This window comes from Neoarthrinium moseri (genome assembly GCF_022829205.1).
Source record: "Neoarthrinium moseri strain CBS 164.80 chromosome Unknown scaffold83_Wmoseri_CBS_16480, whole genome shotgun sequence".
NCBI lineage: Eukaryota > Fungi > Ascomycota > Sordariomycetes > Amphisphaeriales > Apiosporaceae > Neoarthrinium > Neoarthrinium moseri.
In genome coordinates, this window is record NW_026055197.1 from 106375 (window position 1) to 119259 (window position 12885).

The 12885-nt window shown below is 51.9% G+C and overlaps 5 protein-coding genes across 5 annotated transcripts; 2 read left to right on the forward strand and 3 right to left on the reverse strand.

Moving 5' to 3' along the window:
- Window positions 1–1022: 1022 nt before the first annotated feature.
- JN550_012306 (uncharacterized protein) lies at window positions 1023–1920 on the reverse strand (the record flags this gene model as incomplete). The annotated part of the gene is made up of 3 exons (XM_049310768.1): window positions 1023–1196; window positions 1307–1757; window positions 1820–1920. The coding sequence occupies 3 exons, from the start codon at window positions 1918–1920 to the stop codon at window positions 1023–1025; spliced, it is 726 nt and encodes a 241-aa protein (XP_049165742.1).
- A 2038-nt stretch (window positions 1921–3958) lies between these two features.
- On the reverse strand, window positions 3959–4288 carry JN550_012307 (uncharacterized protein; the record flags this gene model as incomplete). The annotated part of the gene is made up of 1 exon (XM_049310769.1): window positions 3959–4288. The coding sequence occupies one exon, from the start codon at window positions 4286–4288 to the stop codon at window positions 3959–3961; it is 330 nt and encodes a 109-aa protein (XP_049165743.1).
- Window positions 4289–6677: 2389 nt separating this feature from the next.
- JN550_012308 (uncharacterized protein) lies at window positions 6678–7911 on the forward strand (the record flags this gene model as incomplete). Its single annotated transcript, XM_049310770.1, has 2 exons — window positions 6678–7040; window positions 7105–7911. The coding sequence occupies 2 exons, from the start codon at window positions 6678–6680 to the stop codon at window positions 7909–7911; spliced, it is 1170 nt and encodes a 389-aa protein (XP_049165744.1).
- A 402-nt stretch (window positions 7912–8313) lies between these two features.
- JN550_012309 (uncharacterized protein) lies at window positions 8314–9969 on the reverse strand (the record flags this gene model as incomplete). Its single annotated transcript, XM_049310771.1, has 2 exons — window positions 8314–9804; window positions 9892–9969. The coding sequence occupies 2 exons, from the start codon at window positions 9967–9969 to the stop codon at window positions 8314–8316; spliced, it is 1569 nt and encodes a 522-aa protein (XP_049165745.1).
- Window positions 9970–10867: 898 nt separating this feature from the next.
- On the forward strand, window positions 10868–12279 carry JN550_012310 (uncharacterized protein; the record flags this gene model as incomplete). Its single annotated transcript, XM_049310772.1, has 4 exons — window positions 10868–10951; window positions 11003–11129; window positions 11403–11723; window positions 11975–12279. The coding sequence occupies 4 exons, from the start codon at window positions 10868–10870 to the stop codon at window positions 12277–12279; spliced, it is 837 nt and encodes a 278-aa protein (XP_049165746.1).
- Between the last annotated feature and the right edge of the window lie 606 nt (window positions 12280–12885).

Consider the following 12885-nt stretch of genomic DNA (forward strand, 5'->3'; position numbering starts at 1 on the left):
AATCTAAATTGTGGTACAGCGGCAGTGTAGCAGTAGAAGAATAAAACGAGACCGTCCAAAGGTTTCGAGCGCTTCATGCGGCACAGCAGTGCAACAGCAGCCTAAAGCGGCCCCCTGAAAGCCAAGGAAGGATTGCATTGTGTCTCCACTGATCCTACAAAATGACACCTGGGCTTGCTGGGTGGATGCACTACCACAAGCGAAGCACTAGGTACAAGGATTGCCTGGGCACGGGTGTAAAGATACCTACCCGCTTCCCCAGCATAGTGCAGTACTGAACAACATACTACAAGTCACTGCACCTCACAACTCAACCCTGGGCATTGTTCACGACTTAGGTCATCGGTTCGGTCATTTGTAGGGCAAGCTGGTCTCTCCCAGACGCAGCAACATTTGGCCAATAGGCACCCACAGCACCCACTAAGCTTATTGTGGTAGGGGACTGTGGGGTAGTTGGAGCCCTATTCCTGGGTCTGGACTAACATAGGCCTCATTGCCAAGCCCCTACTTGTGCTCAGATGGCTAAAAGCGTGCTGGGCTGGCTGGATAACGAGCATCACCAGTGTTGCTATACGAGATAGGATGTTAGCCCGTGGGTCACTTATGTAATAACATCCTTTAATTATAGCACGGCCACCTTAGTTTTAGATAGCTTGAAGACAACTAATAGGTCGGAACGTGTAGAGGAAGTGCGCCAAGTCCCAGTACGCGCGAAGGGCGCTGGCTGGGGCTAGGGTTAGGGTGAGGCGCTGTGCCGCGCCGATAGCAAAATGGGATTAAGTTGCTAGAAAGAAAACAACCTCAAATTGGGGCCAACGGTCGTTAAATTGACCCTTGACTACCTCGTTGCCTTCATTGCCTGGACCCCCCCTGTTCCAACGCGGCCCCAGAATCCAAGGACCTGCGTTCTACGCCAGCCTGTGATCTAATAGTCACATGTTCAGATTGATAAATCCTTACACTCCCTGCTGCACCTGTGCCTACACCTGTGGTGGTGCTCCCTGGGGTCCTGCATATATCACTTATTTCTGTGCAGCCTCCTTCTGCATCCGTACAGTCATGAATCTGGGACCGTTCTTGGACACCCAGAAACCAGCGTAGTCAGAGTATGCGAGTGCAGTATCCTGGTCGAAGCCAGGTCTCTCACCTCGCCCACTTTCTCCCGGTTTGGGCATCGTGACGTAGGCATCAAGATCCTGAAGGTTGACGGGAGAAGTTAGTCTTTCATTTTAAACATCATTTTCTCAAAAGCTCGCCTCAATCCTAGACGATCTTGAAGAGGAATCAGATTTTTCATAGTACTCACAAAGTACTTTTCGATAGCAGGGGTTTTCCCGGTGATTTGCCTGGCCAGATTGATGAAGACTTGCGTTGAGGCACTCTCAAAAGAGTTCTCCATGACCTCGCCGGTGGCGTCGTTAACAACTACTTTGGCGTAGATCATCACGTCAGGGTTCTTAAGTTTGTCGTCTTTGTGCTGGTTCCAGTACTGCTGAAGATCCTGCCTAGCCCGCTGCTGCCCCTGATCACCACAGGTGTAATGGCCAAACAGCGCGGCGTCGTGGGTGGAAATAATCACGCCAACACACTGATTAAAACCACGAGAACTACCAGTTTGTTGGCCCGCGTTGGAAAAGTCCGCGAATGCAGTCCTGTCCTGGCTGGCCTTGACAGGGGCGTTGTCCACGTTGGCTTTGAACGTTTTCAAGGGATTACTGTCCTTACGGAGGGCAAGCGTTACGCCTTGGGGGTCGTTCCTGAAAAGAGGTTTAGCTTCTTTGATACCAGGCGCCAAGAATTTCAAGATATTGAGATTTACCCAAGTGGCTGTGGTGCTGCGAGACAGAGTTGTAGAGCAGACGGGGCCAATAGGACACCGGCCAAAAGGTAGTTGAAGCGGTGCAGGGTAAATAGCTGCATAATGTTAATATTCGGTTTGATCGCCCAAAAGTTGGTTGTTTGTATAGAGTGGTACGGTCTTGAATAAGTAGCTAAGAATACGTTTTTATGGTGATAATAGTGATTGGATTGTCTAAAGGGAGGTGATGTGGCATTATATAGCTTTCTAAATGGTGAATTACGTTCATCTTAATGGCATATGTTTTGCCTGAGGGCAACCACGTCAATAGTGGACCATTGTGGATTGTAAACGCCTGGAGGATCTTCAACATGACACCTAGATCTTCACGTAAAGTGTTGAGGTAGTGTAGGATCATGCCTTCGAAACTAGCCAAATCGACTGGATATTTCTGTCTCGGATCAACCGGATACCTTAGAGGTACACAAAAGGTACATGTAGACATGCTTGGTTCAGCATCTGGGGACGGCATGAAATTGTATAAGGTCTCAAGTACCTGTGCAAGTCCAGGGGGTTTGCTCAAAGGCTTCCGTTCTATCGAATCCCTGGATAGGACCTCTTCAGCCCCTGATCTATCTCATAGCACCGGTCCTATAATATCGGCCTGTTCGGAGCAAGCTCGCGACCGTTCTCAAAATAGTTCATATCTACGTAGTATGTAAGAATCCGGTATCGCTTGACATCATCCTTCTTCATGCCTCGCGGTATATATGATGCATATCAATGCCGAACCTACGTGGAACTGCGGTTGCGGGATTGGGCCTTGTGTAGGGCTCGTGTAGAGTCAGCCTCGTTCATTCCTGCCATACAATGATTTGTCATCAGGTAGAGAACATTCCTCTGCCGGCCAGATCGGCGGAGTTTTAATACAGTTTAAGGTCACGCAAAAATAGATGTGGATTGAATCATCAGTGCCAGCAAGAGAGCCTGGTTCATGCAGAGCTTTTGATAGTAGCGTGTGCGAGCCTGAATCACCGTGAAAACGGTTCTCGGTGCCGAGTGTACGTCTGTTGCAAAGGTCAACATCTTAAAGGTGCATCTCGCGCGGAGCGCTTTAAAGCCATGATCGGGGTCGGCTTAAGAACTTGCCGAGCTGGCAGGCAAATGGATGCAATCAGAAGACATAATTTAAGCCCTCCGACAAGCATATGATTCCTCCTGATCTTGTGGCGTTTTCACTTCTGTATAACGCTGTCTATATTTTAGGTGCCGAGTAGATTCGCGGCAGCCTGGACGGTCTAAGGCGGGTAGCAGGGCCATTGGGATAAGGAAGTGTAGTCAGCTGACAGGATGTGGCATACGAAGACAGCGTATGGTGTATCATTGTACCGCTAAATAATTCTCTGCAATCACTACCTTTTTAACGCCCCCCCGCGGGATTCAAAACTATCAACACTTGTTGCACGAAGCCAAGAATCACGCGAGAAACTGTATACGGTTTCCTTGGCGATCACTGCGTAACTCAATCCTTTATTTACCAGTTGTTATTTTTTATGTCATATCAAGTCTAACTGGAATTAATCAGTGCCGCGTGCTTTTCGAAAGGGGTACGTGTTCAAACTCCTCACCCCTAGCATCCACTATTGCCCCAAAAACGCGTTGATGCAGTGGCTCAAAAAAGTGTGCACGGATAAAAGGTAGGCTTGAACAGTCCTGGTGTCTCCTAATGCAATGGTGATGGATGGAGAATCCCTCATTCCCACGAGCCCGAATCGCGAAATAAGCGCTACTTGCTCGACACCTCATCCTAACTCCTTGCCATGACGTGTGTTTCAACGAAGAATCCCAAGATGAGCAGCTCGATGCAAGGCTCGTCCAACTCCCTCGATGGAACGATCCATCGCTAGCCTAGTCAAGACAATGTTTCGTAGGACTACCTGTCGTCACTTAAGATATCAATATAAAAGTGGTTTTCATCTCCAAAATTCATTGCTGAAGTTCCTCATCATCAACAACATCATCCCCATCACCATCACCACTACAGCATTTCACCCAGATTTACCAAAGCTAGTTATTCAGCTTTACAGCTTCCGTTAACATAAATTTCCATACTACTATTATTTCTTCACCATGCAGTTCAATATCGGATCTATCGTCTTTCTAGGCGTCGCTGCCTTCGGCAGCCTTGCCAGTGCCCAAGCTGTAGCGTTCGGCCAGGAACTCCGGAATGGCGACCAGACCAACCACTGGGTTGCTTGGACCGAGGGCCAACACGCATGCCCCGGCCAGCAAGTACTCGATGTTCTCACGAAATCCCCGTGTGGCCAATCGTTCAGCCTCGGTGAGGTGTCGTACAGCTTTAGCGGCTGTTCCGGCGATAGCGGCGCCCCTACCGTCCTCCTTGACTCCGGCGGTCTCCAGATCGGTGGGTGTAAAACCGCATCCGGCAAAATCAATTGCCATGGTGACAACCACGATATCATCAAGCATGGCGTGTGTGCCATTGTTAACTAGAGAGACTTGGCTCGAGCTGGTCGACTGAGACTTCTATCGTCGATAACTGGGTGATATTTGAAACCAGGGAGGATCTCTGTTTGGGCTTAGATGCAAAAAAGTCTCGTTTGTCATCTTTTGTGGCTTCTCCATTAAACATTTCTTACACTCTCTCGGCTTTTGTATTCACAATGGAGCATGTGTATTACAGCATTCTGATCCCTAGGGGTGGATGCTACAATAGACCGCGTTATTTGAAAACGGAATTTTTTGTGAACCTTTGTGACTAGATCGTGGAAATTTGTGGCACAAATGCCAATCCTTCGTTATTTCGCTAATCTAACGCCCACCGCCAGAGTCTTGGGCGTTACCATTGCCTCTAAGTACAGCTTGGCCACGGGGAGTCCCTGGGGCCACCGCCGCTTGGTTTTGATCCTGGCGGGGGTGCGCGCTGTGTTTCAGTGGGTTCGAAGCAAGCTGAGTGGGCCGTGAGAGCGTCTTGTTGACTGTTTGAACTCGAGTGAGTCAGAGTACACGATAGAAATGTCACTGGCGTTCGGCTTAATCGCCGTCGAGCCGACTCGGAAGCCGTGACGAGGAACGCATCGACATATGCTTATCAGAATCTAAGCGGCCAAGGGGGATGAAATCGATATAAGTATATTCAATAAAAAAATATCATGCAGAATCCAAATAACGGTCTGGTGGATTCCGTCAGGTCTGTCAGAGGCAGGGTACTCCCGTCCCACGAGAAAGATCATAAATTGATCCGCTTCTTTCTCGCTTACTTCTAAGTTTCCCTGGGAGTGATAAGCACTGATCACACTGGGTCAAGTCCATAATTACACCAGGCAGCACATAGGTATTGCTAATGTATCAGATGAGGCCATGAAATGAATAAGTACTGAGGTCGGGTGGTGTGGTGGCTTGTGTAAGTGGCTTAGTGTGGCTTTGTGTTTCATTTCTTATATGGTCATTCCCTGCTACGTATGGACTTCGAGAAGATAACGCTCCATGCACCCATATAATTTGCCCCAAGACGCAGAATTCCCTTGCCCGTTTTTTGGACGGAGGTTAGAGGGCTTGTAGGCCCTTTCTGTGTAACAGGGCACTTATGATGGTAGCCACTCCGTAGCCCATGATTACCTCTCTTGAACTCAATTATTATGTCAATGAAGAGGGCGGCCGTAGGATATCTATTTCAGAGTTGTCACATCAGAATGTTCAACGTATATTTGAGGTCAATAGTCAAAACTGCACGTTTCCATCCCCATACAGAACCCAGCAATGTCTATCTTTCAACCCAGGTATAGCAGGCCACGGAGCACCCGCAGGGTTGCTTTCAACCAAGTGAGCTTATACTTATGGCGCAAACTTTATGCTTGTCTAGATAATTGTCCTGTCTTATTTGAGCCAAGCCGCCAAGTACATAGAACACAACTCTCATTTCTAGCCTCGGTGCGCCTTTGAGACCAGAAAACCCTCTTGCGGAGATCGAAGGACTGCCGGCCCGGTAATTGCTGATTGGTGGAACCGACTAATACGATCCAGGCTATCGGATCCGGGGTGCGGAGACTAGCGCTCCGTGATCTCTGCCGATCCTTCTGCTTCCTCATTTTGGCCCGATGTGCACCTGCCTGTTCACAACGTTTGAATGGGCTAGCACATGAGTGAGAAGTATGTAGTAAATGATCCGTAATTCATACCAAAAAAAAAAATAAAAAAAAATTATGTAGTTTGCACTCCTCACTGAGCGAGCCGGCGAGGACTCGGAATGCTATCATCTCCGATACTAAATATGCCGGAACCCTAAAGCGCCCGGACCAAGTCAAAACGGGGCCAATTCGAGCCGGCGGCTTCATGTTAATAGTACCAAAGAAACAAACATGGGTCGATATACCCCGTGGTAATTTCAGCACATGACTTCATTGCGCGTGCCGCCCTGTGACAGAGGTGTTCCTGTAGGCTTTAGGCCCGTACTCGATACATGATACATGGTCAATCAAGAATCGAGCCGCATCGTCTCATCGTCTGGCCTAATCCCCTCCTCCGCAACCAGGTTAGGCGTTCCATTAGAGCGGATTGGACAAGGACTAGTCTACGAACTCTTTCCCGGAATGCCGGCCTGGAGCCAAGTCTACCCTCCGCTGTCCTCAATACAGCTAGCAAATGCTTGTTTGGAGTAAGTTGTTGGAGACAATCCACTGCCATGCCCCTTACCCTCATCTGCCATGCTCCTCGCGTCCGTTAACCAACTTGGTTCCCAGTCAAGTGCTAGGCGTTAGGCGTGATATATATATCAAGATGTCTCCTCCCCGTTCTCCCCATGTGAGAACTGAGCCCCAGCACCGGTCCAAGTGAATCACCATATTCAACATCACCAAATATGCGGTCTTGTCTCGTAGGCAGCGCCTTCGCTGGTGCGGCTCTCGCCCAGGGTGCCGCCTGGGCCCAGTGCGGTGGAAATGGATACTCGGGTGCAACTACGTGCGTGTCTGGTTACGCCTGCAAGTACGTCAATGATTACTACAGCCAATGTCAACCTGGCACGGCTGCGACCACGGCTGCGACCACGACACTGGCCACGAGCACACGGGCGACGACCACGGCGCCATCTGCCACGGTGACCTCATCGGCTGGAAAGCTGAAGTGGTTCGGTATCAATCAGTCGGTTGCCGAGTTCGGCTCCAACTCGTACCCTGGAACATGGGGCAAGGACTTTTACTTCCCTTCCACGGAGGCCATTGGTGTAAGTCTCGCCTCACCACTGCCCCGTGGGTGACGATTATCCAAGCTAACATATTCGCGTCAAGACTCTAATCAGTGAGGGCTTTAACATCTTCCGCGTGGCCTTCTCCATGGAGCGCCTTGTGCCGGATAAGCTGACTAACGCGGCGGCCGACGCCTACCTCCGCAACCTGACGGCGACGGTCAACTACATCACGGAGAACGGGGCGCAGGCGATCCTGGACCCGCATAACTTCGGGCGGTACTATGGCAACATCATCACCGACGTCGACGGGTTCGGCGCCTTCTGGAAGACGGTGGCGACGGCCTTCAAGAGCAACGCCAACGTCATCTTCGACACCAACAACGAGTACCACGACATGGACCAGACGCTGGTGCTGAACCTCAACCAGGCGGCCATCGACGCGATCCGGGGCGCCGGCGCAACGACGCAGTACATCTTCGCCGAGGGCAACTCGTACTCAGGCGCCTGGACGTGGAACACGACCAACGGCAACCTGGCGGCGCTGACGGACCCGCAGGGCAAGCTGGTCTACGAGATGCACCAGTACCTGGACTCGGACGGGTCGGGCACGTCCGAGAACTGCGTGTCGACCGAGATCGGGGTGCAGCGCGTCGTGGGCGCCACCGAGTGGCTGCGCGAGAACGGCAAGCAGGGCATCATCGGCGAGTTCGCCGGCGGCGCCAACGCCCAGTGCCAGACGGCCATCGAGGGCCTGATCGCCCACCTCGAGGCCAACAGCGACGTGTGGCAGGGCGCCTTGTGGTGGGCTGGCGGTCCGTGGTGGGGCGACTACATCTACAGCTTCGAGCCCCCGAGCGGCACGGCGTACAAGTACTACGACTCGCTTCTGAAGGCTCACGCCCCATGAGCGCCAAGCGCTGGCAAGCACGGCGAAGGTAGAAAGAGAGGGGGGATGGCATGCGGGCCATTATCTTTTCGTGTACATACATTTTCTTGCATATGCGTACTCTGAGCCTGCTCATGGCCGGTTTTCTATGTAAATATCATTCGATCCAAACCATTGCATAAGCGTTTTCAAAAACAATAGATGGTTGCGTCAGTCTCTCGGACTGCTGTGGTGCCGATTGAACATTGCTCTCAGCTTTGTCTTTTGTTTTTTCTACATACCAGCCACCCATCCGAACGCCGTGCCATGCCATGTCAAGCCAATGCAAATCCCCCTTACTCGCCCGATGAGACGAGAGATGAAGTCGGTGACATTTTTGCGGGTATCCATTATACATCCAGGGCGTATCGCCTAGACTGTAGGTCACCTTCTACCGCCCCTACCTCCTCCACCACCCATCATGCCACCCATACCCATGCTCTTCATCATGCTCTGGATGTCCATGCCGCCGGGCATACCGCCACCGGCGCCGCCACCTCCGCCGAACATCTTGGCTAGACTGGCCATGTCAGGCATGCCACCTCCGCCGGCACCACCCATGCTTTGTAACCTCTTCTGCATGGCGGCCATCTGTTGTGCCTTGTTACCACCTCCCATGGCTTGTTGGGCGCGCTGCATGTTCTTCATGTTTCCGCCCATCTTCTTGGCCATACCAGCCATCATGCGCTGTTGAGTAAGGAGCTCCTCGACCTCACGAACACTGGCGCCGCTGCCGCGTGCAACACGCACCACCCGAGTCGGGTTTTCGACGAACATCTTGCCGTCACTGTCGAGTTCCTTCTCGGTCATGCTGTCGCAGATGTAGATCATCCGCTTGAGTTTGGCACTAGACTCCTCGTTGTCCATCTGATCCATACCGGGCATGTTGGCCATACCTGGAATCATACCTGATATCTTGGATAACGGGCCCATCTTCATGATGTTCCCGAGTTGGTCACGCAGGTCTCTTATGGTGAAGATACCCTCTGCTATGTGCTTGATGGTGTCCTTCTGGTCCAATTTGAGTGATTGTACATGCTCCACCAACCCGGCCATATCACCCATGCCCAGCAGCTTGTTGACAAATTGCTGTGGCGCAAATCGTTCAAAGTCTAGCATGTGCTCTCCAGTTCCGATAAACACAATAGGGGTGTGTGTGGCAGCGACAGCGGAGATGGCACCACCACCACTGGCATGGCCATCCGTTTTCGTGATGATGATGGCACCGAAGTCGGCGGCCTCCTTGAAAGCCTTGGCCTGTGACTCTGCTTGTTGACCTATCGAGGAGTCGAGAACCATGATAGTCTCGTCAGGCTTGATGGCGGCCTGGATATCTGTCATCTCCTGGAACAAGGCGGACTCCTGTCGATGTCTTCCGGACGTATCGACAATAATGACCTCGAAGCGCTCCTTCTTGAACTTCTCGACACCCTCCCTAGCCACAACGGCCGGATCCGTCTCCGTCAGGGAACCATAGTAGGGGATCTTGGCCTTCACAGCGTTCTGCTTCAACTGATCGAAGGCACCAGCACGGAAAGTATCGGCGCACACCAGGCAAGCGCGGAAGCCCCTGGCCTGGTAGTGGCGAGCCAGCTTTGTACACGTCGTCGTCTTACCGGCACCCTGCAGACCAACGAACATGATGACATTTGACTTGCCCTTCTTGGGTTTGAACGGTTCGGCGTGAGGGTCAACGAGCTTGACGAGTTCGTCGAAGACGGCTTTCTGAATCAGGCGTTTCTTGTTGACGGCCGGGGGCAGATCCTTGAAGTTGACTTGGTTTTTTATCGAGTTGGACAGCTTGCTGACTAGGCGCACATTGACGTCGGCTTCGAGGAGGGCGTGGGATATCTCGTTGAGCATGGCCTTGAACGCCTGGACACAATCGTGGGTCAGTCACCACCGAGCGGATGGAGGGGCTTATGCTATGAGAGCGAGCGAGCGAGCGAGCCGTGTCCTCACCTTCTCGTCCAGATTGGGCGCACGAGTGACATCGTGCAAGGCCGTGCTGATGCGCCGGCCGAGATCTTGAAGAACCATGGCGGCAGTAAGCGGCGATCACAGCCAGCGCAAGACCAGGTTGATGAAATGATGGTGATCTGGGATCGCGCAGGTCGACAGGTCGGCAAGTTCGGTGGATGTGCGCCGCTGGATATGCGATCGCAGCTTTGACGTTGTGGTGGGAATTGTGGAGGGGACCTGGTCACCTTGGACCTGGCCGACCTCAGGTGGGGCCTTGGCCACCACCAACCGTGGGGTAAAAGATACAAGGAGATACATTCTTCCGGCGCGCCACTCCATATGAGGTCCACGGGCAGGTATTGGGTCCCGTGGATGTCTGTCTGTCTGCCAGTACAACTAACTCGCTTCTCCGTATTGGCCAAGGGATGGATGCCGTACCATACTTGCCACGCCGGATGCTGTATGGGCCATCATATGTAGTGACAGAAGGCGACTAGTCAAGTGTTCTACGGGATTTGCATCACCTATATACGGATGGGGTGTGCTACGCCTCATCTCTCATCGAGGTAACTCGTGACAGGAGCCAGGTTAGCGTATAATAGCCCACAAGCAGAACCAGCACTAGCTGAGAACACTATGCTATACAAGGAAACGTGTAACACGACGCGCCACGCAGAATGTCGGCTTGCCCCCCATGATACAGGACATTTACGGAAGCGATCACATTCCCAATTACCCTTTTCGTGACTTGCGCCAAGCGTTAGCTGTGCGCATCCATGGCTGTGGCACACAAGTATCGTGAACCAGCTAACACATTCTCACTATCTGCGCGCCTGATGACGTGACTTTTCTCATCCAACTCTACTTAGGCGACAATCCTGCTCCATGACCGGATGCCCCGAAAAGTCTTCCTACAAATAAAGCCGTTCTGTGCTGCTCGAATCTCCCCCAAGGAGTGCGAATTGACCAGGCAAAAATGGCAGCCACCAATATCAATCACGAAGGATACGAACGCCGGATTCTCGCCCTTGGGGGTATTGTGAAAGGACTCGGTCTCGATGTATGCTTCCGCAGCTGGTCCTAGGCAATGTCTAATCGATAACGCTGTTAGACGTCTTCCATATCCCCAGTCGAGTACGTGGATCATGCTCCATTTGCATTCAACAACTTCGTCTACAAGGTCGAACTGGCAAAGCCAGCAACTGCTGCACATTTCAAGACCAGGGCAAAAAAGGCGTGTGACTATTGCTCTGCCCGATCCAGGCATTTCTGTCTTGATCGTCCGGCTGAGCAATTCCCACGCAGAGGGGATGAACAATGCCAATCGTGCGGAGAATGAGGTGGCAGCGCAGTCGCTCTTCCGCCAACACCTTGCAGCGCATCGCCCACGCTTGGCACATATTATCCCGCACGTTTACGCATGACAGCCATGCAAGCCCCCCGAAGTCCCCGATGAGAGCGGCTTCGCGTGGACCATGTGCGAATACATGCCGGGTGACAATTTGGACCAGATATCTTTGCAGCCTTCCAAGGGACAACTCTTCTTGATAGCCTCCATGACCACTTCGGTGGCCTGACTTTTGCAGCCAACAGTCAAATTGTTGGAGGCCAGATGCCACTTCTACCAGAAGGTCCTTGGCAGAGGTACAAAGAACTGTGGGTTGCTCGCTTCAAACAGCAACTCAAAGGCGCCGACAACAGCTCCTTGCTCAACAGCTGGAGAGTGAATGGCATCCGTGATCGCATTGATAAGTTTGTCAACGACCATGGAATTGCAGAATTGCTAAAGGGTGTGGACACTGCACAACGGGTGCTTGTCCACGGTGATTTAAGTAAGTCCAAGCCGACTCTGGCATCGTGCAGGGGGAAAAGGAACCAAAAAAAGCAGACCAAAGAAAGAAAAAAAAAAGAGGGCTGACACAGCGTATCAGCCAAGAACAACATGTTGTATGACAAGTCTACCAACTGCGTGTCGGCGGTGTTGGATTCTGGCTGGGCATGCGTGACAAACCCTGCGCATGAGGTCTTCACTGGACTGTGGGATATTGGGGGCGATACTCATCCTGAGGATTCAGATTTGCAGAAAGCCATACGGGAATATTTCTACTTGCGAGCGACGACCTGTCCCCCGAACACAAGGTCAAGTGGAAGATTGCCCGGGCCTGGGACGCCTTGCTGGCAGCCAGAGGTGCTATTAGGCCATCATCGATCCATGGGATCGACAGACTGGAGAGATTGAGACAGTTCGAGGAGCTGCTATGCCCGTTTGACCTTGGAAATGAAGTCATGATAGAGCGCCTCAAGCGGAAGACGCCGGAGTGGGTGGAAGTGAAAAGAGAGGCAGCCATGAACCAGCTATTGGCATTCCTGGATTCGGTCGCAGCATAATTTACGTAAAAGGGGCGGAATTTCTCAAGCGAATGATTTGAGTGGCGTGGATGCAATTTGCTTGGATTATCACAAGTAAGAAGCGGCTTAGAGATTTTGTATACATCAATGTGACTACTACTGTGTATTGCCAAGCGACTCCAAGCACATGCAGCCCTAGGCGTGTCTCGAGTAGTTTCCACCCATTCCGCTCCTGAACACGCCGACCCGCCCGCTAGGTATGTGATAGCGAGGCCGCCAGCGGCGCTGCGCGCAGCGGGGTTGCTTTCCCCAGGGGACCCTTTCGATGTCTTGCCAGGCTGAATCTGGGGTTTGACCCTAATTTTGTGGGACTAGCCGTCACAGTGAAACGTATTGAGGGGCGACCGCCACGTATAGACATGGCGCTGAAACCATCTCGTGAGGTTCCATGGGCCTTTCCGGGCCGAACGCACAACAAAGCTTGGCGGAGATCCGAGAATTCAGATCAAGCTGATGATAGAAAGCAGGAATGGAAATTACTCTTTCTTAGCATTGGTCTACGCTAGATGCGAAAAGTTACGCCTCAGCCCCTCTTCATGAATTGACCCTCAACCAACACCACAAAGAGCATAGTACTCAATGATT